Consider the following 21,939-nt stretch of genomic DNA (forward strand, 5'->3'; position numbering starts at 1 on the left):
CCTAAGACTTTGCGCAGCTCAGGCCAAAACGGGATACGCTCGCACAGGGCCAGGGACGCTGTTCGCTGCTCAACGTCGCAGCTGCCACAGTGGTATCCACTAGAGTCCAAAATTGCGCGACATGCGAACAAATAGGCCAAAGCCAGGTGGTTAGCATCATTTGTCGTGCAATAAGTTATATGGGCGAGGGCCCACATTTCCGGACGGTGATGGTATAAAGGTGAAGCTGTTTCCTGAGAGAAGTACGGAGTATACCCATTATTTCAGATCAATCAGTGCCATTCCCCTCCAAGAGACCTTTTTGACTATTTTTACATTCAAAATGAGCTTCCACCTCAGCGCTGAAGACATCCGTATCGAGGATGGCCATAAGCTCGTTGCTCGACTCCGCAGAGACAATGGTGAACTGCAAGACGCCGAGATTGACCTGAACCAATACCTCGGAAACGACAACGGTACTTCCACCTCTTGTGAATGATCCCGATGCAGAACGGCAGATGACTTATAGATACAGGCCACTTTCAATGGGAAGGTGTCAACTTCTCTGAATCCGCCGAGAATGTTCACTTCGCTATCGAGGGAGGCGGCGAGGTTCCTGTCCTCCGGGCTCGGTTGGCAAATGTGGACGGCGAGTACCTAGATGCTGACGTCAATCTGTCTGAGCGTATTGAAAATATTGATGGCCGCTTCGAATTCCAGTGATTGAGGGTGAGTTCATGCATGGGCTATTACGCAGCAGACCGGTTCCGCAGATCTAACATGGCCTTGAATAGTCACGGTGGAGTCTGCGCGCATTGTTAATAAGATGGATGAGACTAGTGCACTGTATATGAGTTATGAATGGTTCATATGGTGGCGCTATAGGGTACTTCACCATCTCGGAGATACCTTAGTTTTCAAATGGCGAGCGTAGTTTTATGCATATTCCAGTAAGAGCACATGGTATTGGGAACAGTCATTTTTAGAGAGAAGAAATTCAGAAACATGAAGCACCCACCAGGGTATGCAACGTAATGCGCCCACACCGTTGACCATGATAATGACCATCTTAAATCCTGTAACCCAACACCCTACCAAGAACGCCAGTTTAGGGCGCCCCAACTCGTAGAATAACATGGAGCAACCGTCAAACCAATCAAGAGCCTGTATTAGAACTTGCGCGAAGAAGAGACCATCCAGCACCAGAACAAAGGGGAAAATTGCGTAGAGACGAAAGGCATAGAACCTGAAGACGTTGATATTACCATGCATGCCCTGCCGCACTAGCGTCGAAGTCGTTACCATTCCAGTCCTCGTCACCACTGAGCTCGTCATCAAGAAAATCTTGTTCATTGAATTGCAGTTCAGTCGGGCGCAAATTGTCAATTCTGACCATGACGATATCGCACATGCCTTGGATAAAAAGGTCTCCATCGCCACCATACGACACTCGGTCTGGCGCGCTCAATTCCATATTATCTTCAGCTTCTGAATGCTTGCGTTTCGCAAGGCGTGCACTTTTGCGCTTGGACGGCGTCGATAGGCCGCTATGGTGTGCCTCAGACTGAGTGGCAGCATCATTTTGGTCAAGCTGAGGAGTTCCCTTACGGAGGCTGTGAAGATCAGGGTTCGGAGGAGGACTCCTTCGCAAGAACACCCTCTCCATCCTTCCAATCCATTTCTCTCTGAAAGATGCGCGGTCACGCCATCCGATCTTCAGGATAGCGCTGATAATCAAACGGCGCAAGTTTCGAAGTTCCCTCGCAGAATCGATAAGAGACGTAAAGAATACCTCAGCTGTCGTGTCGTCCCATTTTCGCAACTGTATCAGCTCAATCTCTTGCAATGTGGCGGGCCAAGTTGGCACCTCAGAGGGGCTAAGCAACTCGCGGAAATGTGGCTCCACATCGTGATAACTGGACCAGTCATGCATAGATATGTCCATCTTGAACTTTTCAAGAACCTGGCAAACCTCCGCTAGTCCTACAACAAATGACATGCTTAAATGCCTGTTGTGACTAAGGTTGAGGTCCCGAAGATGTTGTCCATGAGCAGCGAGAAAAGCACTGAGATTTGAGGTTGTTACTTCATCGCAGTTGTTGATGGTGAGAGACGTAAGTGTCGAGGGCATATTGAGGAGAAGATGCTCGTTGACAATCGAGCACTCGGAAAATTCCAGCCGATGCAAGTATGGAAGCTCCTTGATCGCAGTAGCGAGAATCACTTCCCGCTCGTTGGATGGCTCTGCACTTCCATCGTGATCAATATCTTCTGAAGCGACATGCAACAATCGTAACTCCCGCAAGCCCCGGAACGCCCGGTCATGATGTTTGCCGAGTAGGAAGGGAACCAATTGCTTCGTTTCCATAAATCGGCTGTTCCAATCCCAGCTGCGCAGCTGAATCAAGCTCGAATTCATCGATTTGAATAGACTCTCGGGATAGACCCATTTAGACCGCTGTATCTGCCACGGAGCGAGACCAACAATGAAGTCATCTTTGTGATACAGCCGCACTTTCTTTACTTGAGGAGTCTTTTCGACAAGCCTTTGGAGTTCAAAATAACCGAGCGTTGGCCCGCTTTTGTGGAGCAACAGGGTCTCCACATCGACGTGCAACTCTTGGATCTTATTTCTATAGTTGGTCGAAAGTGTCTCCTGTGGCTGACATAGCAGGTTGAGCAGAGCATGGCATTTGATAGGTATCAGAGGCGGAGAATAGTAGAGGGCTGCCAATGCTGGCTCATGAAAAGCGCGGCACAACAAGGCAACGCTCGCAAGCCATTGCGTCGAACTGTTTCTAGTTGCCGTCTTCTCATCCATCAGAGGAAACGATGCACGGAAGAAAATGTCAAACAATATGTGGTAAGGAAGAGTGTGCCAGGGTGGTATGACTCCAGAGCCGACCGGGAGCATGTCATCTGCTCGAACTTTTGGACGCTTGTTGAGTGGTCTACCCAACTCCAGGCGGTTCTTGCCAGGGGGCCTTTTGGACCTTCTAGTCCGGGACCTAGTTTCCACCGTGCGATTGAGTCTAGGCCGAGAAGATGTGCCATTGCTAGCAGATTGGGGAATCGGATAGGTGTATCGAGTTGGAGCTTCAACGGGCACGACAGCTGAAGGGTCCTCGTTAGAAGACTGCTCAAAGTCATCATCTGTAGATTCCTCGCGATAAGAAACGGGAACTCTATTTGAACTGCGTGGACGCAGCGAAAGCGACACTCGTCTAGATCGTTCTTCATCAGAGTCGGTGTCTTCATCCAGCCGATCATCTGAACTACTGTCCTCAAGATATGATTGCACTTGGGTACGACTAGTGCGAATAGGACGGGACAAGCTAGATGTCCTCTGACGGGATGAGCGCATTGAGGAAGACATGATTGCGTGGAGTGGTATTCGCCCTAACTTCCGATAGGTCGGGTCGGCAGCAGATTAACACATGGCGCACCTGTCCGTCAGTTCCTCAAAAACGGAAGTTCAGACACGACTGGGGACGTAGGGGCTAGCATCATGCGTTAGTAATCCAAACGCCAGCAGTAGAGACAATTAAATGAGCGATAATTGAAGGAGATAGACTAGAAAGCGAAGCCTCAAGAGGAAAAGAGGAGACGATGAGGTCAGTCGGTGTTGCCGTTCGATTATCGCCCTTGCAGAGGTTTATCGATAAGAGAAAATCAGCAGATTCTTCATGCCTGAGGCAGTAATTGGTCAAATGTGGCCTAGTGGCGCAGTGACAGTCCCAGGCGCCCACTCCCCCGCCCCCAAGGCCACCATGCTAGTCCCAGACGGGTAACAAGCAGAATCCCGAAAATAGAAACAGTCAGCGGCCTCTCTTTAAGGCGCGAATCGTCCAGCCACTCCATCTCTCCTCTTTCCCCCCGTTCCAGGTCGGGACGATGGCGTTTACATGTCCAGATTTGAAATCTTCATCCCGCCGATATCAATGCTGAGTATATATCCGTAAATTGTTCACTCCTTCTTGACATATAAGCCGGCAAATTTATGCGCTCGATCTGGGCTGGTCCCTGAGCTACCTCTGTTCATTGCAATTCAGTCACACTTGGACCTCATAGCATCTAGCGCTCTGATTCGCATTTGAGATTTGGCATCTTGGGTGGATCTACTATCAAGGCAAATGACTCCGAGTTGTCTATTCATACTCAGATCCACTTCGAACATTCGAAATCAACAAAGCCTTGTTTTCGTTCGTCTCGGCTAGTTGATTACTAGCAATGGAAAGCTCGTTCACCAGTGTGATACCACAATCGGAGCCGAATGACATTGGAGGTACACCGGTGGTTATCCAGCAGTATGCGAGATACTCGTCTACGTTGGAGCCGGGGTTACAGAGTGGCTCTTCAATAGGGAGCGCCCGCAGTCGATTAGGAGCGTCAAAGTCTCCTCCCCTACATCGCAAAGCGACTCCTCGCAGTCTGCAATCTTCCCCTACTGGTTTACGGCCAGTCGTTCCTGCGACGTCGGCTACGCGCTCAGGGCCCTCGATGTCTCCTCCAGTTTATGATACCATTCGTCAGCGACAGGCTAGGGAGCCGATGGATCAGGCAGTCTCGCGGGGCCTGCCCTCTCGTGACATTCGAGATGAAACTATCGACGATGCCTACGTGACGTTCATTCTTTATTGTAACCCAAACGTTCCAATGTCCGCAGACACCACCGAGCTTCGAAAGACTTTCCGATCTCCGCCTCGGAGCGATGGCAAGAGCTTCAGCATCTTCACCCTCTGGGAGCTTATTCGAAAGCTGGACAATAAGGAGCTGAAAACGTGGATTCAGTTGGCAATCGAGCTAGGCGTTGAACCCCCTTCGGCGGAGAAGAAGCAAAGTACGCAAAAAGTTCAGCAATATGCGGTGCGACTCAAGGTTCGTTAAGTTGCGCTTGGCCAAAGATGTCGCGAAGGTGCTAATATCTGATAGCGTTGGATGCGCGCAATGCATGTAGATGCATTTTTCGAATACTGCCTTGGCCATCCTCATCCGTACTACACCCAGCTCCCGGCCTCCAACGCAGCGGTCAGTGACACTCGCGACGGCGTACCGCTAGAAGAAGACCTTGCTTTGCGTGCGCTTGTCCCTGAGTGGAAACCGAAACGTGGGCGCAAACGGGCCGACGAAAGGGATCAAGCTAACGAGAAGCCGGCGAAACGACCTCAGCTGGATACTTCCGTCGGGGTATTTCAGGCAGGTTCATTTGCAGACCAGTCTGCAACGTTTCCGCAGAGCGCCATCCCATTCAGTGCTTTCCCTGACAACGATCCATGGATGACTGCTGCATCATCATTCCCGGCTGATGGCTCTACTGACAACCAGCAAGGCCAAGAGCTTCGGTGGAGACCTCTAGAGCGAGACGCATCGCCTGCTGGATATCCACAGTCAGCGATAATTCCCCGAGGGCATCATCCATCAGAAGTTCTTCTGCCAACGGCAGAGCCACGCTCGGCGATCGATCCGTCCTCTGGTGAAAAGTCGCGATCTCGGAGGCGGCATGGTCCGGCGGTTTCTTCCGCCTGGCCTAACAGCAATGCATCGATCACTGGGAAGACTCGGGGCAGGCCTCCGCAGAGAGGTGTTGTTTCTGGTCCATTCTCCACGTTTCCTGTGAATCCTAGTCGGACTGATTCCAGGCAAAGTCAGGGTCCGGGGTCAAGATCTTCGCCTGCTATTGTGGTAGAGCAGAATGCCACAACTCGCGCAGACTCCCAGTATCAACAGTCGCCCACTCCCTTTCCTCATGCGACTGCCAGACCAAACAAGCTTCAATTACAAGTTCCACAACACTTAGGCGGACCTGTCCGCCTTGCCACACCACCGACGCTAATGGTAAATGGAATGAGTACTCCGTCTGCCTCCCTTAAGGTGGAACCTAGTCATCGGAACGGCTCTACCGCTCATTCAAGTGACCTATTCGGCGATAGTACTGTACAGGTCGTCATGCCGCATACAAATACCAATTCTCTGTCTGATAACAACGTGACCTTGGACATTAGCCTTGACGATGTTGCCCGTGTCCTATCAGGCGAGTTACTCCGCGCAAAGCTCACAGGCAGAGTAGTACCTCTGAGCGCTGAAGAGGCTCGTTCCTTGGCATTCTCCATACTGAAGCGTTTGAGTGCTAATTACATACGACTTCCCTCGAGGCTATCGGCTCTCGCGTCAGCTCTTTACCTCGGGCTTGGAGCGCACTTTGGCTTTACGAGCCCCGCCCCGAGCTCCATGACGGTGAATGTTGAAAGAGCACCTATAGCTGCTGGGGAGGGTTCAACGATGTCGGCCGATAGAATATCGGCCAATTTCATCTATTCGATTTCCCATGAATACAAGCACGGTTCTCAGTTCTCCGCAAAAGTCGTGTACAGCGATACGGGCATCTCGAATATAGATGTCGGTAAACCTGAGGGATCGTCACGAATGACTGATGATATGGACAACAGCGTTATTGAACTTGATAGTATGACGGATGCGGAATACGAAATCGACGGTGCAGAAAGCACCGTGTCTGAAATGACATGGAAACAGCGTTACATGAAATTGCGAGCACAGATGCAGAAAAGAGAGCGGTCCCTGTCCCAATACAAACGCAAGATTCTCGAGTCGGTGATGGCAGACATATAATCCCCCAACTCGTTTGCCCGATTCTGAGTCGGCTTGCGCCAGCACGATGTTAATTCGTCTGCATATATCATCTGAATACTTAATGATACCCTTGGCTTTACCTTTTTATGCCACTTGGTGTTTGTTTCCAAGTCGATACCTTCACATGTTATGGTGTCATCTACAGTAATCGCGGTTTTGTGACGCTGGGTTCTGAAGTTCGAGTTGTGCAATAGATACCCCCTGTGCAAATGATATGCTTAAGATATGACATGAAATTCTCCACCTCGGCATAGAACATATGAAAGAATAGATAGGGCTTCGTATTTCCTCGTGATCTATGAGAACCACTTGCGCTATAAAATATGACTGAACGCGAAAACACCAACTTGCAAATCACAACTGCATCAAGAATATTAGGTCAATAGAAGTAACCAATTGTCCAGTTCCCGAAATTCGTAAAACGGTATCATGCTGCAACTGCAGCCCGTGGCCGAAACAGAGAATCAATAAACCCAATTAGGCATTTGCCGAAGCTACCTCCTCAGTCTCCTTGACCACGCCACGACCGTCGTCCTCGGAGTTGCAAGACTGGTCAAACAGCCCCTCGCTGTCGACAGCAGTCGCATCAGCGCCAGCGCCCAGACCCTTCTCTTCAGCATCGGACACCTCTTCCTCCTTCACAGGGCTCAACCTCTGCTCAACTATTCTCTCTGCACTCTCAACGACAGTCTCCTTCGACACCCGAGCTTTCTTGGTTCTGGTCTTAGTCTTGCTACTCTCCCCTGCAGGCTTTCGCTTTGCAGGTGAACTCGAACTCTCATTCTCGCCCGCCTGCTTGGCCTTGGCCTTCTTAGGAGAACCAGCCTTGGCAGGTTTGGGTTTCTTGGAAGTAGAGTCTGGAGAAGCTGCTGCTGCGTCGCTTTCAGATCCGGCGGTGGTTGTGGTCGTGGTCGTGTTCGCTGCTTCATTGTAGGCCTTGATCAAGCGTTCGTAGCGTTTTGCGCTGGGTGGATTGTTAGTTCTCAGGGGTGAAAATTTTTGGGAGGTGCTTGTGACGTACGCGGCTCCTTTACTGACGATGTTGCATTCTTTGGCGACTTCGTTGAAGTCCACCTGGGATCTAATTAGTTGAAGTGATTCAAAGGAGGTTGGGGGGAGGAGAGGAGATGGGGCTCACCTTGCCGCTGTTTGAGTAGCGGATGCAGCTTAAGAGGAACTGAACGGTCTCGTCTGGGTTTGTGGGAGCCATGTTGATTGTTTGGCGCGGCGAATTTGGTAGGTGTAGGTATGATGTGAAGTTCGGGCGGTGTATGAGAGAGATGAGGATGTCGTCGATTGGAGGAGTCTGTAAAGACTATAATAGAGCGAGGAGATAGAGCGAATGACCTCGAGGATTCGAAGACAGAGGTGAGTGAAAGATATTATGAGAGGCAGATCCACACTGGTGCAGAAAGGATAACGAGATACTCAGGAGAGGGGATGCAAGAGATGAGTGGATAGGTGAAGTAGGTCAGGTCACTTATTCTGGGCTTGTGAAACAGTCAAACGACAAGGTGGCCTACTTCTCAAGCGTTCCTAGGCAATGGGAAATAAGTATTGATGTAGGGGATGAATAATTAAAGAGTCTATTGTTTTCTGGTTAGACTTGGGTCTGTATGGCGCCTCCATCGAGTGTGTGTTGATTAGCGACAGGTCTGAGACAAGCTCTTTACGGCTTCATCATATATATCTAACAGTCATGAATGAGCTATCATTTGATTTCTAACATGGTGGTACCTATTCTAGACCTGAGGACGAGCTCCAAACATATTCAATGCTTAGAGCTTCTCGGTAAAGAGATAGTGTCACAAAATAAAACATCAAGGCTCAAAATCAAATCAATATTTTTTTTCGGCTTATTGCTCGTATCCTCCCGAATCACACTTTTTACCAGTCCAAGAGCCATAGCTGTTTCCATCATATGGTCGTTCGTCGCAGTAATCCGAAAAGTGGAAGAGTGTACCTATCTCGTACCTACACTATCAGTCATCGTGTTGCTGTATGGGAAGCGGCGTGACAACTTACACTAGCAAGGCTCTCTGCAGGTCCTTTAAGCGTCTATCTTCTCCATCTTCACATCACTGTCCTTTTTAACCTGAATTTCGACGGACTCCATGATGGCGGCTTGCTTGCCCTTGATTCTTGGACCGCGCTTTCCGGCAGGCTTCTTAGAAGGAGAGGCAGAGCCATCGGTGCTCATCGGACCAGTGGCGGGAATCGGCTTCGAGTTGGCCTTGGCTCCCTTGCGGCGGGCGGCAGGCTTGCGAGCAGGCTTGGAGGGAGAGGCCTGGACAGTCTCGCCGGAAGATGAAGCATCTTCATCGCCAGCAGTATCATCTTTGACAGCCTCGCCAATATCACCAGCTTTGCCGGCCTTGGTAGGTGTAGCAGGGAACTTGCATTCCAGGTTTGGAAATCCATAGCGCTTGCCCAGGGTGCGAAGACGGTTGCGGGCCGATTGCACATTGCTGTACTTCAAGGCAGCGGCAACTTTACCGATGTCGACCTGGCCGCGTTGTTAGAGGTATTATTTCTGTAGAAGATAAAATTACGAAAACTCCTCCTGACTGACCTGCTTAGATTCGTTGAGATGCTTGAGGCATTCAATGATAAAAACGGCATCGGCACTACTGACTGCCTCGTTGTTGGTCTCGGAGTTGGTGGACATTTTCAGTAAAATGAAAGTATTAATGTTTTAAAACACGTCTTTGGGGAAGGTAACAGAATCTTCAGGTAGTGAGAGTACAGAATCTTCAGGTAGTGAGAGTGCCTGAAGGAAAAGTTGAACAAGTTGATGTATAGACAAGGCAAGGTGTGATACGGGTTATGTGCGTGGTTTTGAGGAGGAGAACCGAACAAGATCACAGATGAAGACGAGGGTGATAGGGAGTGATAGCTAGAAAGAAGAAGAGTAAGAAGAGGAAACACGGACACGGCACATTATTTATAACAGCACGCCGAGAGGTAGGGACTGATGATCGTTACGGCAACGCAGAACTGAGTCGAACTGTGGTTGAGCTGAGATATCGATGCTGAGTGATGGACCAGACCATAGGTAGAAGTGAGCTCAGAGACTCAATAAATTGACTCTCACATCTAGTCAAACCGTATGCCACTAGGCTGTCTCTATCCTTCATTCCGATCTATGTCTATTGCAAGGGACTTTAAGAACGGTTTTGATATGGTTCAGTAAGCCAGCCAGAATCTGAAAGAGACTTACAGATGGGATAGTCTATTCATGGATCTGAAACACCTGGGGTATAGTATAGCTAATTAGCTAGTCAACCTTCATTGGAAAATTGGCCAAAAGAATACAATTGCAACATCAGTTCTCTCAAATCATAGGTCCATTTCACACATCAGAAGTAAAGAAACATAAGCCAAGCATCATAACGCCTCACCGTAAGTCATGCAACAGATGTTTCTATCTTCATCACGAATCCGCTTATCTACTCTCTTCCAGCCTTGTCAAATCCTCTCCTACTGTTTCTCCTGGGGTGGTTCAACTTTCACAGATGCTTCATGCATTTTGCCTCCGGCTTCCGGCTTGGGTTCAGGCTCAGGCTCGGTCTTGATAGGAGCCCATGTGCTTGGACCGGCCTGCTGATGCAAGGCCACAGGCGGCGAGGGAGGGAAAGCAGGGACGGGCGCATACATGGTCAGAGTTCCCGGGGCCGCGGTCAGTGAAGTGTACGGAACCATATGCGGTTGGACAGGCTGCGGATGCATCACTTGAGTGCAGACATGAGGTATCTCCGCTAGATTCTGGACTTCGTGACCGTATGGGTCAACCTTGATGTAAGGATTTGACTCATACGCAGGACCCGCATTTTCTTGCTTTACTAGCGGCTGAGGGGAGCCCCTGTCCTTCAGCAGATCGGCTTTGCTGGTAGTTCCCTTGCCCGTCTTTGCAGGGGTCTTCTTGGGGCGAGAGGAGCGCGGTGTAGATGTGATTCCTTCCATTTGCTGTCGAAATCGAGAGTAACGCATCCGAGCAGCATGGCCGTTGGAAATTTCAAGCTGCGACGCTACGAGGTTCCAGTCAATCTGTGGAGGCGCATTATTAGCTGCAGTCCACAGCACTCCTTGGGAGTGCAAGAGGAAGAAGGGTCGATGACTCACAGATTTCAAGTCCAATTGCTTGATAATTGTGTAGAGAAACTTGGCAGTAGGGCCATCAGTTGGCATCGCCTTGCTGCGTCTAACTGTCGTCATGGCTGACTTGGGAGCGAATGGTTTATTGATGAGAGAGGTATCAAGCAGAAGCCTGCAGTAGAAGGTCCAGTTGTGCTTGGGAGCTTGGGATATTGAGATTGATGGAGGAATATGCACTCTCTTGCACAGGTGCTGGATATATAAGCCTCTGGTATTGGATTATAGTCCAACAGGAGAAAATGCTGTTGTTGTCCGCCACAACGGCTACTTGCAGCAACAAAGAAAGAGTCTAGACATGAGTGGACGAAGTAATAAACAAAGGAGGTGAAGTTGAGTTTTGAGAATTCTGGTCGAATTGGATACCCAGAGATAAGTTGGCGACTGTAGCTATGTCTTGATGTCGTCCAAACGAGAAGCTTCCCGCAATGAATCTGGTTTCTCTCATTTTTCTCTGCACAGACATCGGAGAGAATACTTCTTCCATTCTGAACTTAATCAACATTCCGGTCATGTCTCATTCTATTGACAAGGAGTCATTCCAATCCTTCTGCATTGCAGTCAAAAAGAGTTACTATATGGCCAAACAGGATAGCGTTAGCGTTCTTTGTGATAGCGGCATAATATTTCCAAGCCAAAGGTGGATGCGCGGTTCATCTGAAGGAATTACTTTCGGCAGTCATATTACAGTTCTAATGGCGTCAGATATAATGAAGGATGATGGTATACGTGTTGCAAGGAAGACAGGGTAGACCTGTCGTGCCGGCTCGACACCCACAATGCTTGTCAATGTGACAGGTCAGATTCTGTAGGTTAGGTGGGAATCTCTTCAAAAAATTTACTACAGGAAAATTTTCCATTGCGCATGCTAACAGAGTTACCTCAGGCAAATAGCCTCACTGAGTATGGTTTAGTTTCCATTCGGTTGCACCCAACCTACCTGGCTGTCAGGACAGTCGAGATCTATTCTAGTCCTCCTGGAGCTGTAGTCCATGATAATGACCATACATGGTTCCTGCAGCTCCAGCTGCGCTATTTTGTATCAGTCTCGAGCTAATCCTGCATCCTGAGTTGCTTTTTATTATAACATCTTCCACCGTGGTATCAGCACGCGTGCGCGTCTCAACGCGCTTGATGGCCATTATACTCTTTTCGAACCGGGTATAAGTACTTCAGCCTATGATTCCTTCCATCGAGCTTTTGGAAAACCAAGTTCCTGCATTAAATTATCATTACTCAGCTTTCCAATCGACTTCCTGTCTCTAAAGCCCGCTCAATTTGAGGCTTTGTTGGAGGCTTGATCGGCAAACATCCAAGAATGCCTTCGTCTCGAATAAAATGGGACGACTGGAAGGACAAGGTGATGCTAATGGCAGTGTTCGAGCAAATGAACATGACCTCTCCCGACTTCAATCGGCTCTCCAAAGTGATGTGTGGAGATTACAGTGCGGATGCTTTGAAGTATGACCATCATTCAATGGAAGTTCATGAGCGACGAGTGCTAATAAGTGCTGCCGAGTCTACAGAAACCGCTTCAGGACACTCAACAAAGAAGCTGCAGCTATATTGCGTGATCGCCAGCGTCATGCCGAATCTCAAGAAATGACAGCCGAGACACTTCCCATGATGTCCGGAGCTGTGAACGGTTCAGACGATAACGATGTACTCGTGGTCCGAGGGGCTGCACTACGAGGCGAGCTTACGCCCCCTATGAGCGAGCCGTCCCCGAGCATGCAATCAAGACGCTGTCCTCCACAGGCACAGATAGCCATGCAGGAAGTTATCACGCCAAATTCTCAGCCTTCCAGCATTGGTCGCCACTCTCTGAGCAACGGCATACAATACCAGCAGCACTCGAGTTTGAACTACGATTCAAATGTACATCCAGCACGCCGTCCCCAGTGCTCCCACGATACAACCTCCCCTGCTCGCCCGTACAATCATCCTCAAATAACGTCAGGCGGACGCAATTTCCTTCGCAGACAGCAAGATCGGAGCTGGGATCAGAGTTACCGGACCAAGAATACTGGTGGAAGGCCTTTCAAGCCACGAAATCAAAACAACCGTCAGCGCAATATGCCCCAGATGACCCGAGTCGAAATAAATCATGGGCCTGTACATACCAGATTTTAAAAGTGAAGCATTTGCGTCTTAATGCATGTATGGAATGTTAGCGATGTATTTATTGCGAATGATGGTACTCTGTATAATTAGGGACACTTCGAAGTCATTAACTTTGTTACTTACATTGATTCAACATAGCTTGATGGACAGCACGGTCAGCTTTTATTTATGTTCATTTGATGGGAATCAGGCCCTTCTCCTGTCTACATCAGCTTCTTCTAAACCTCCTTTTGAGAGCGCAAACGGTCAACTTGCCAGGCGTTCGTAGAGCGTGCTGTTGCAGCAGTTACGTATACAGTGGCAACATCGATGAATCGTCTACATTACGAGTAGAAGGCATTTTTTATGGATGGCCCTCAGGAATCACTGCAGTGAATACATCTTCATGATGTTAGGGCTAGACGGAGGAAATATACTCCGGCATAATGCATATTAGCACAGTTAAACTGATGATTGCTCAACTTCATTTCTTCACACAACTTGTCCTGTTGTTTGTTCAGGTGCAATGTTGAACATGCAGCGCACTACTGTTTCTACTAGCTAGGAATGGTTATCTGGACACCTTTTTAGCTGAATGGTTCCAGTGTAGTCGACATGCGATGCCCTAGAGAGGGAAGTCTGGTCGAAAAGATAGAATCTGAGAACTGTAAGTGGGATATTACGTGTTTGCCTCTAATGAATTTTTCCAGATGACAACAGCTAACACAACCTGCTAGTTTTATGAGATCCTAGTCTCATCTGGGGAGAGACATAGATCAGTAGAGCAGGGAGAGGGGCTCCGTAGGAGATGCTCTATGATATGGCTCCTACTACTCCGTATCTCCCCATATCATCATCCTGCCTGGGCAGGGCGGGAATAAGGAAGGAAATGCGGTGGTTAAGGGAATCTAACTGCAGAGTAGGTCTCAGTGAATCCCAGCAGGGCCATGGGCCAGTGATCAACTTAGGTCAAAAGATATTCTTAGCACCAGCAATGCGGCTGCGCATAGGAATAGGCCTGGTGAAGTGCCATACTATGCAGCCCACGATGGAAAATTTTCACACATTTCTCTCGGCGCTGGTTATTTAAAGCCAGCCGGGCGTCTTCTGCTTTTCTCTCTTTTAAATGCTCAACTATCATATCATGGCACATCTTTGACCGTTCACAACAAATCATTTGATCAATCGAATATCACTGCCAACACAAACAATGGTGTCTGCTAAGAGAAAAGGCCTAGAAGGCGAGGATGACAGCGCCAGTCATCCGCAGAAGAAGGCTCCTGGCAAAAAGCGCAGTGCAAAGAAGCAAAAGACTCTGTCATCTGCCCCCGTCCAAACTACCTCAGCTGCTGCAGATGGCTCTGTGTTGCCCCAAACCCAGCCACCAGTCGCGTCCTGTGACCAACAGTTGCGGATCCCAGAAACCCCCACCCAGCAGCCTTCCAAATTTTGGACCAACGAACTTAGGATCTCCTTGCTTGTCGCCGTCCTGAAGGAACTCGGCCATACAATTCCGGAGAAGACCTGGCACCAGGTGGCCGAAAACCTCAAACCGATGAAGCCTAACATCTCATGGAATGGCGCTCGGTAAGTCTTGGTTTCTACATGCTTGAACACATAACCTTGACTCATTTTCCCTTCGCCGAGTTTAACTCCGCTCTTGTAGAAACATTCTACGCTCTGCGACTATCCGTTATGACCTGAGATTGCTGACAGATTGAAAGCTTGGAGTTCGGCCGTCTCAAGAGAGAACATTTCCCCAATGCTACGCCAGCACCGAGCGGCCGACACGATCAGCCGGCTCAAAACTCGAAGGACGAGGATTAAGAGCTTGAGGCAGGAGTTCCCTACAGTTGGTAAGTACGTCTCGATCTGACGGCGCATTTTAGCCTCCCCTGACATATGCTGGCCAGGCAACTCTCTCTATCACGATGAGGATACCTCACGAGCAGCTTGCTCACCGCCGTTTGCCTCGTTCCACAATGTTTTACCGGCAGTAAAAGGATCATTCAGGCGATGATGGGTTGGGAATAGTTATGGAGGAGACAAATATCTTGCGCAACTCCTAGTTCTTGGCTTTGTATCTTGAAGTCCTTAGCTGTTAATTGAAGTCCGTTGTTTGCTCGTGTTTTTATGTACCATACTGGCCATTATATTGCATCATAATTGTATTTGCAATGTTATATTCGCAGCTAATAAGCACTTGGAGAGCCGCGGGTACCATATTTCAGTGCAGCTGCTGCCATGATTTCGTTGTCGCTGATGATGTCGCCTGTGGGGCATGACTAATATGCGACTCAACAACCTCTCCTCAAACTCCCAATTCTTCGCACACGTCGGTCACTGCAGTTTCCTTTCTGCCGCTTGACAGTCTTGAAATATAGCGCTGTTAACAATTAAAGCTTTGGAAAATGTCGTTGGTTGCAGTAGGTGCATGCTATGTTGACACAATCTTGACGTTGGTTGAAACTCGACCCCACCATCTTCTTGATAAACCAACACCAGCTTACCACTAAAATGCAGAACTGCTCACTACCCGGGAGAAGATGAGAAGTTGCGTGCTTCTAGTATATCTCATCGCCGCGGAGGCAACTGTCCGAACACTTTGGAGGTGCTGCAGCAATTGGTAGCACACAGCAAGACAACCTCAAAGGTCTCACTGAATCTTGTCGCAGTTCTGCCTGCGAAGGCATCTGTTGCTTCGCAGCAGATCCTGGCAGGCTTTGGGCCCGGAGTTCAACTCGAGCATTGCATATATCGTGAACAATTCAATGAACCAGCATCGAGTTATATCATTAAAAGTCAAGCGTCCGGGAGTAGGACGATTGTCAACTACAATGAGCTCCCAGAATTGACCGTTGAGGAATTTACAGCAATTACAGATAAGATTGGTTCCAATGCCACTTGGTTTCACTTCGAGGTTCGCGACTTTCATATTCTGTGAAGCTTTTTAGGATCCTCATGTTCGATTTGTAGGGTCGGATACCAGAGGTAACATTGGCATGCGTGCGTTATCTACGTCAATGCTATCCTTCAACCAAGATCAGTGTAGAAGCCGAGAAACCTGGGCGGCCGGGCCTTCAGGAGCTTGCAAATGAGGCAGACGTGGTTTTCTACTCGAAGAGCTGGGCTCAGGTATGAGTGCTTCCTACAATCATCTATAGCCCTCACAGGCAGAATCAGCTAAACTTTGTCCAGGGGCAAGGCTACACGTCGGCCGCGGAATGCCTTCGGAAGCAGTGGCCCATGACACGCAATGCGTAAGAGAGTCCTTAGGCCTTATCCATGGGTGCATTGGTTGACTGACATACTTCCATCAGGTCTTTCCTGTGTTGTACCTGGGGAGAAGACGGGGCCGTTGCCCTAGACACTCAAGATGGTCAACTGTTGCACAGTCCTGCGTACACAGCACCCGGCTTTGAGGTCGTAGAGTAAGTCGATCCCTTGAAGGTATTCGACAGAAATACTGATGAGTGCAAGTACTATCGGGGCTGGCGATACGTTCATAGCCGGAATGTTGTATGCTTGGCTCTGCCAGGAAGATTGGGACCTCGCGAAGAAGATACACTTCGCAAACCGGGTTGCGGGCATGAAAGTCGGACAGGAAGGCTTTTCTGGTCTGGACAAGGCACTGGTGTCATTTTGAGAACAAAACATTCAGAGAACGCGCAGTATCTGTTTTACGAGCGTGTGTGTCTCATCAACAATGCCGTGCTTCAGGCTGGAATCCAAGCCGTAGAACAAGATTGGCCGCTATATCTTTGCGCAAATCCTTCCTTCGCCCAAGTATAGCCTAGCCATGAAATAGAAGAACGTTCTCACCGCAAGCATACTCCCTGTGAAAACTTGCAGCTTCAGGTAGCTCTCCTGGGCAGCAGACAACAGAGCACCGCCAATGGGACTGCTGGTTAACGCAGCAACGGACATCAATGCGTACATTGAGCCGCTACGAACGCCAATCTCTCGGATATCCGAAATCTGCGCCACCAGTGCGGGACCGATGGCAAGGTAGGTTCCTGAGCTAAAGCCAAATAGACCAGCAAATACTACTGGTGTTCCGGCTGAGTGGGCTGGAACCCATAGAGCAAAGACAATGACGGTTGACAGCGCTACTGCACACGCCGCGATGTTAAAGTTACCAACCTGTCTGCAACGTATCCTGGGAGAATACGGCCAATACCACTATCATTCGATTGTTAGCAAGAGCTAAGATATCACATCCAAGGGTGAATCAAGGAAACTTACCTGGCTGCATTAAAAATTGGGACCAGGTACCTGGCTAACCCGGTCTCTATACCCATGTGTTCTCCATAGGTCACCATGAAGGTGATAGGGATGAACATGCCCATTGAGTAGAAGAAGCATGCTAGTGCTGTAAGGAGGAATGCGTTTTCCTTAAACGGCCGTAGATATGTCCCAAAACTTGACGGTTGGGGCTGAGGTGGTAATCGCGAACGCACAGTTAGATTGACTACAATAAGCAACCCCAGCATCACAATTGCACAGATTCGCATGATCCAGGCCAATCCAATTCGGCCCATTACACGTTCGACCAATACGGGCAGAAGGACGCAGGGCGCGTCTGTTTTTAAACCACGTAGCCACGGTGCTAAAGCAAGGATAGAGGATCATGCTTGCTCCAATCGGGTTACAGATTCCTTGAGATAAGATGAACTGGTAGAACCTGGAAGAAAGGGACGCCATCATCAAGCCGAAAACATAGAGGAAGGACCCTATATAAAGAAGATGATTCGGGCAAATCGGTCGTACAGCCTGCCGACGAATGGCGCCTTGGTTTTGTTAGCGCAACCTATCGATCACCATAATCCACCTTGGCTCAATGGCATACCATGACAAACAAAGTGAACATGGAGGTGGCTGGAATCCACGAGACGGCGCTAGGCGACATGGATTGCAGCTGATGCGACTGATAATAAGCTTGAAATAAGCCAACGCCTAGGTATAATGTTTAGATAAAAGAGCGTCCCATTCTTCACTGTACCGTTATTGCCAGGGAGGAAGCTTTCGACGTACAGTTCGTCCAACCGAAGGTAGTAAACAACCCAAAGAATGCTCCTATTACAACCATGCAGGCTCTGGCACCGCCGTCTGGGAAAGAGCTCGGACCACTTGCCTTCTGCCCTACGCACAGGTTCTGCTTGAGACGATGTATAGCCAACGCTCCCAGTCAGCGAATGTCAGAGTAGACGTCATCGTATTATTCTTGTGTATATTCGCCTCGAGCTCGTTCTATGTTTGTTCCGAGGGTGGGCATGCACTGACAAGTGAATTGGCAAGAGCCGAGACCTCTCACCGGGAGTGGAAAATAGCCGCCCTTAAGCTGATTCTGGACCCCAAGGACCAGTGCGGGTTTTTCTGTGGTTGCTCTGCAGTCGATGCTGATCATGCTGTATCTTCTCTGGGACACAGAAGGACAGTTGGAGACGTTTTTCCGGACTTTTGCCGTAGCGTATAGTAAAACGATACACATGAATCTACATAGGACGGATGCGTACGCAGACTACGATGGGGATGCAGTTGAAAAGGAGCTAAAGCGCCGTTTATGGTGGCACCTCACAAGCACTGACTTGTAAGTTGTTTCACGCCCAAAAGCAAGCAATTATCCGGAGGCTAAAACTGCTGAACAGGCTTCATGCTGGCATTCCCGGCAAGCGTGAGGGCGTGTACAGCATCAACCCAAACCAAATATGCGTTAAATATCCTCCCAACCACGATGACGATAGCATCTATTATAGAGCATCCTTGGGCACAGGAGTACCCCTAGACCAACCAACAGATATGTGCTATTTCCTCTGGCGGCTTAAATTCGCTGAGCTTTGTCGTGAGGTATTGGATGCTATGCAGAAAGTTAAACCTGGCTCTTCCAGTGCCAGCTACGAGCTCACCGTTCAGTTGAGCCAGAGATACATGGCGTTCCTGGGCGAACTACCATGGTTTTTCCGGCCTGATATGGGAGCTGAGCTCAAAATATCCAGGTTAGCAGTCCAGCGACCATACATCCTGCGCCAGAGAACTGCCCTCCTATTCGGGGTATTTTCACGGCTAGGTCGCCTGCATCGCCCGTTTATTGCCCAGGGCATGAAGGACTCTAAATTTGCGACTTCTTACAAATCGGGGATATATTGTGCGGAGAACTTATTTAAACTTCGCCATAAGGGATGTGGGTGATAACTGCACTTGTTTCTGTTCTCATAGCATTGATCAATATTGCTTCAATGCCCTGCTTCTCTTGTCCACTGATTTCCTGGGAGGCAACCGACGCCGGAAAGAGGAGCTCATACAGATGTGAGTGACGCTGAAAACTGGGCGAGTTTGCCCGGATTCCAAGCGTGGCTTTTCCCGCGCCATAAACCAGCTGTTAACCATCCTTGAAAGAGCAGATGGGGAGAGGACTCTTGGGACGACTGGGCATAGAGACATTTGCAATCCTGCGGACGTAGTCCCGGTTTATTCTACGGCTGTGCGCAAATTGAGTGGCCCACCCGGCCAAACAAACCAAGTTCATCCCAGCATCCGAGTGGGCTTTTACTGATGATTTGGCTTTTCCAGAGATCATAACTCAAGACATGGGTGAGCTATTGGGTTGTCTGGAGGAGAGCTTTCCTGGCATCGACAGCATTTTTACAGATCACCTGAGTGGTGGGAGTTCTGAGAATTCAGTATTTCGCAGGGACCCTGAACTTTAGGCCTAGATTGAGGATCATATACACCTCTCATATACCACATTGGCTCTAACACACTTCAGTCGGTATTTTATCGGTAGGGAGCGTCTACGGACTAACGGGCTGATGGCCAACCGTGGATGACGTTAGATCTTGGAAGCATCGAAGCTGCCCCTCGGCACTTTATCCGCCAACGCTGTTCTCAGATCTACCGCTGAACAGAGGGATGGATATTGCAGCACCACGAGTTACTCTGAATAAGAGTACTAAAATTAGCTGGTGTAATCTAAGAACGGAAGCTGGCCTTCTCGCTGGCTGAGGCTCTGAACCAGCGGCTGTGTCGCGCTCGTCGTCCCCCTCAGTGACGATTCAAGACCTATTGCTGGCCCCACAAAAGCTCTCACGAAACCAACACTGGCGGCTCAAGGTGGGTATGGAATGCCCCGCAAGTGCACAGCAGATATTCTCTCGCCTTGCAGAGCAGCAGAATGCCTTTGTATCCCAGACATGATACAGCCACGGCGCTAATTCGACCAATCACACAGGTTGTGCCTCACGGGCTTAATGGAAACCGAGAGCTGGTATTTGAACTCGTAGCTACCCTCGCTTCGGCTGGGAGCATATAATTTGCACTTTAACTTCCTGCTTCAACTTCACTAGAGGAGAGTATAAGGTCTGGTCCACTGCGGACTCGAAAATGGCGGATCCTTTGAGCATTACCGCTTCAGTGCTGGCTGTTATCTCAGCCGCCGTTCAATCGACAAAGTCGCTCTACGAAACCGTCCAACGCTTCAAAGATCGCAACAAAACCCTACGTAGGCTCCAAGATGAGCTGGAGGATCTCGTCAATATTTTGGACTCGTTGACAGAAGTGACTAATGCGGAGACCTCAATGTTGGCACTTCTGAAAGGTCCTATTGATCGATGCAGCCAAGTATGCCGCGAGTTCGAACAATCAATGAAGGCTTTCAGTGGGAAGTCGAAGACGGGTTTTCGAGATTGGACGAAGATGGAGTTCATGAGGGGAGATATCAATGAATTCATCGACACTATTGCAGGGTATAAGTCAACTATCTCAGTCGGTCTGGGCACTATTACTATGTTAGTCGCAATTTCGCATCTACAATCGGTCTCTGCTGACGTCTTCTCATAAGGCATACCTCCAAAGTCTCCCGCGAAGTTCTGCAAGAGTATAATGAGATGATCCAGGACACAGCATATAACCTTGAGGTCCATTTACGGCAAATTGATGAGAAAATGGCACGATTAACTGTCGAGAACACTATTACCTCAGACATAAGCATAGACTTGAACGACGAGAGAGAAGTGACCAAACAATGTCTTCGCATTTGTGAAGACGCAAGGGCTTTTATCGAATCCTTGACAAATCGAGAATCGTCTCTACTACAGGAACCGGGCCAGAATGCTACGGAAGACGAAATGCGAGATTTCTTTGAAGCACAGTTGCTAACGCGTCAAACTCTGGCTAAAAATCGAGATAGCTTCGCAGAAATTAGTTCCCGCCTTCAGGAACGCTTAGAGTCCCTGGTTCTCCACGGTGATTCTGGAAACGACAAGGAGAGATTGCGATTACAGGAAGATATCAATATCTCGAAGCAGTGCCTAGAGGTGTGCAAAGTGGCTAGTGAAATCTCCCGTCAGAAGATATACAGAATCGGGGAGGTGATTGCCGATGATGACAGCGATCAAGTAGTGGTGACTACCTTAGCGGACCTGTTCGATATCAAGAAAGCGCAGTCCAAGGGCAATTCAGCCCAATTGGTTGGGTCAATGACGGACGAGTCTCTTCGGCATCTGACTGAGAAGCGTTATAGCAGTCGTTTTGGAGCTGTATCTAGTGGCTCCAACCCTGCTGGATCCGTCACCACCAGCTCGCCTTCAGCCACAGAGACTCAAAGAAGTAAACATACCTTTCCAACTCAGACTGGCAATGAGGAGCAGTCTCCCGGACCGAGAACGAGGCATGATAAGCCGTCTCCCAACGAGATGAGGAAAAGAGGGATGGGTGGCGCAACGGATTAAGGCTGATGTCAAGGCTAAATGGGATCTGAATTCTTCGAGGCCGAGGCATTGTTTTATCGTCCGAAAGACGTTACTACTCTTACTGGTGAATATTCTTCAGCAGACGTCAAATCTAGCATTGCATGCACACTGCATAGGCAACATCGACCAGTACAGCCTTGCGGCTCAAGCAGACGCGGGTAGACTTACACCCTCAATAGTACTATTATGACATGCCGTAGCAAAATTGACTGGATTGGGATATACTGTCAGATCGTCTCAATTTGCTATAACCGATTCAATAGGGAATCGAGAAAGCCACGGCTCCACTTCGAGGCAGGGATAGATTCTA

General features: G+C 49.0%; 12 protein-coding genes across 12 annotated transcripts; 7 read left to right on the top strand and 5 right to left on the bottom strand.

Annotated features, from left to right (window-relative positions):
- Positions 1 to 322: 322 nt before the first annotated feature.
- Positions 323 to 702, top strand: Aud_010776 (CVNH domain-containing protein; the record flags this gene model as incomplete). Its single annotated transcript, XM_043295607.1, has 2 exons — positions 323 to 455; positions 515 to 702. 2 exons carry the CDS (start codon positions 323 to 325, stop codon positions 700 to 702), a joined length of 321 nt encoding a protein of 106 aa, XP_043151542.1.
- Positions 703 to 1,240: 538 nt separating this feature from the next.
- On the bottom strand, positions 1,241 to 3,355 carry Aud_010777 (uncharacterized protein; the record flags this gene model as incomplete). Its single annotated transcript, XM_043295608.1, has 1 exon — positions 1,241 to 3,355. One exon carries the CDS (start codon positions 3,353 to 3,355, stop codon positions 1,241 to 1,243), a length of 2,115 nt encoding a protein of 704 aa, XP_043151543.1.
- An 854-nt stretch (positions 3,356 to 4,209) lies between these two features.
- Positions 4,210 to 6,606, top strand: abp2 (putative ARS binding protein Abp2; the record flags this gene model as incomplete). The annotated part of the gene is made up of 2 exons (XM_043295609.1): positions 4,210 to 4,857; positions 4,912 to 6,606. The coding sequence occupies 2 exons, from the start codon at positions 4,210 to 4,212 to the stop codon at positions 6,604 to 6,606; spliced, it is 2,343 nt and encodes a 780-aa protein (XP_043151544.1).
- Positions 6,607 to 7,104: 498 nt separating this feature from the next.
- Positions 7,105 to 7,837, bottom strand: Aud_010779 (uncharacterized protein; the record flags this gene model as incomplete). Its single annotated transcript, XM_043295610.1, has 3 exons — positions 7,105 to 7,591; positions 7,649 to 7,701; positions 7,766 to 7,837. The coding sequence occupies 3 exons, from the start codon at positions 7,835 to 7,837 to the stop codon at positions 7,105 to 7,107; spliced, it is 612 nt and encodes a 203-aa protein (XP_043151545.1).
- An 840-nt stretch (positions 7,838 to 8,677) lies between these two features.
- Aud_010780 (uncharacterized protein) lies at positions 8,678 to 9,295 on the bottom strand (the record flags this gene model as incomplete). Its single annotated transcript, XM_043295611.1, has 2 exons — positions 8,678 to 9,133; positions 9,200 to 9,295. 2 exons carry the CDS (start codon positions 9,293 to 9,295, stop codon positions 8,678 to 8,680), a joined length of 552 nt encoding a protein of 183 aa, XP_043151546.1.
- Positions 9,296 to 10,107: 812 nt separating this feature from the next.
- Positions 10,108 to 10,842, bottom strand: Aud_010781 (uncharacterized protein; the record flags this gene model as incomplete). Its single annotated transcript, XM_043295612.1, has 2 exons — positions 10,108 to 10,674; positions 10,750 to 10,842. 2 exons carry the CDS (start codon positions 10,840 to 10,842, stop codon positions 10,108 to 10,110), a joined length of 660 nt encoding a protein of 219 aa, XP_043151547.1.
- Positions 10,843 to 12,097: 1,255 nt separating this feature from the next.
- On the top strand, positions 12,098 to 12,912 carry Aud_010782 (uncharacterized protein; the record flags this gene model as incomplete). Its single annotated transcript, XM_043295613.1, has 2 exons — positions 12,098 to 12,240; positions 12,306 to 12,912. 2 exons carry the CDS (start codon positions 12,098 to 12,100, stop codon positions 12,910 to 12,912), a joined length of 750 nt encoding a protein of 249 aa, XP_043151548.1.
- Positions 12,913 to 14,092: 1,180 nt separating this feature from the next.
- Positions 14,093 to 14,709, top strand: Aud_010783 (uncharacterized protein; the record flags this gene model as incomplete). Its single annotated transcript, XM_043295614.1, has 2 exons — positions 14,093 to 14,469; positions 14,607 to 14,709. The coding sequence occupies 2 exons, from the start codon at positions 14,093 to 14,095 to the stop codon at positions 14,707 to 14,709; spliced, it is 480 nt and encodes a 159-aa protein (XP_043151549.1).
- A 584-nt stretch (positions 14,710 to 15,293) lies between these two features.
- Positions 15,294 to 16,528, top strand: Aud_010784 (ketohexokinase; the record flags this gene model as incomplete). The annotated part of the gene is made up of 6 exons (XM_043295615.1): positions 15,294 to 15,340; positions 15,406 to 15,802; positions 15,859 to 16,017; positions 16,081 to 16,142; positions 16,203 to 16,313; positions 16,363 to 16,528. 6 exons carry the CDS (start codon positions 15,294 to 15,296, stop codon positions 16,526 to 16,528), a joined length of 942 nt encoding a protein of 313 aa, XP_043151550.1.
- A 107-nt stretch (positions 16,529 to 16,635) lies between these two features.
- Aud_010785 (uncharacterized protein) lies at positions 16,636 to 17,183 on the bottom strand (the record flags this gene model as incomplete). The annotated part of the gene is made up of 2 exons (XM_043295616.1): positions 16,636 to 16,994; positions 17,180 to 17,183. The coding sequence occupies 2 exons, from the start codon at positions 17,181 to 17,183 to the stop codon at positions 16,636 to 16,638; spliced, it is 363 nt and encodes a 120-aa protein (XP_043151551.1).
- A 1,104-nt stretch (positions 17,184 to 18,287) lies between these two features.
- Aud_010786 (fungal specific transcription factor domain-containing protein) lies at positions 18,288 to 19,071 on the top strand (the record flags this gene model as incomplete). Its single annotated transcript, XM_043295617.1, has 2 exons — positions 18,288 to 18,472; positions 18,531 to 19,071. 2 exons carry the CDS (start codon positions 18,288 to 18,290, stop codon positions 19,069 to 19,071), a joined length of 726 nt encoding a protein of 241 aa, XP_043151552.1.
- A 1,191-nt stretch (positions 19,072 to 20,262) lies between these two features.
- Aud_010787 (uncharacterized protein) lies at positions 20,263 to 21,608 on the top strand (the record flags this gene model as incomplete). The annotated part of the gene is made up of 2 exons (XM_043295618.1): positions 20,263 to 20,666; positions 20,720 to 21,608. 2 exons carry the CDS (start codon positions 20,263 to 20,265, stop codon positions 21,606 to 21,608), a joined length of 1,293 nt encoding a protein of 430 aa, XP_043151553.1.
- Between the last annotated feature and the right edge of the window lie 331 nt (positions 21,609 to 21,939).

This window comes from Aspergillus udagawae, assembly GCF_001078395.1.
Source record: "Aspergillus udagawae IFM 46973 DNA, scaffold_9, whole genome shotgun sequence".
NCBI lineage: Eukaryota > Fungi > Ascomycota > Eurotiomycetes > Eurotiales > Aspergillaceae > Aspergillus > Aspergillus udagawae.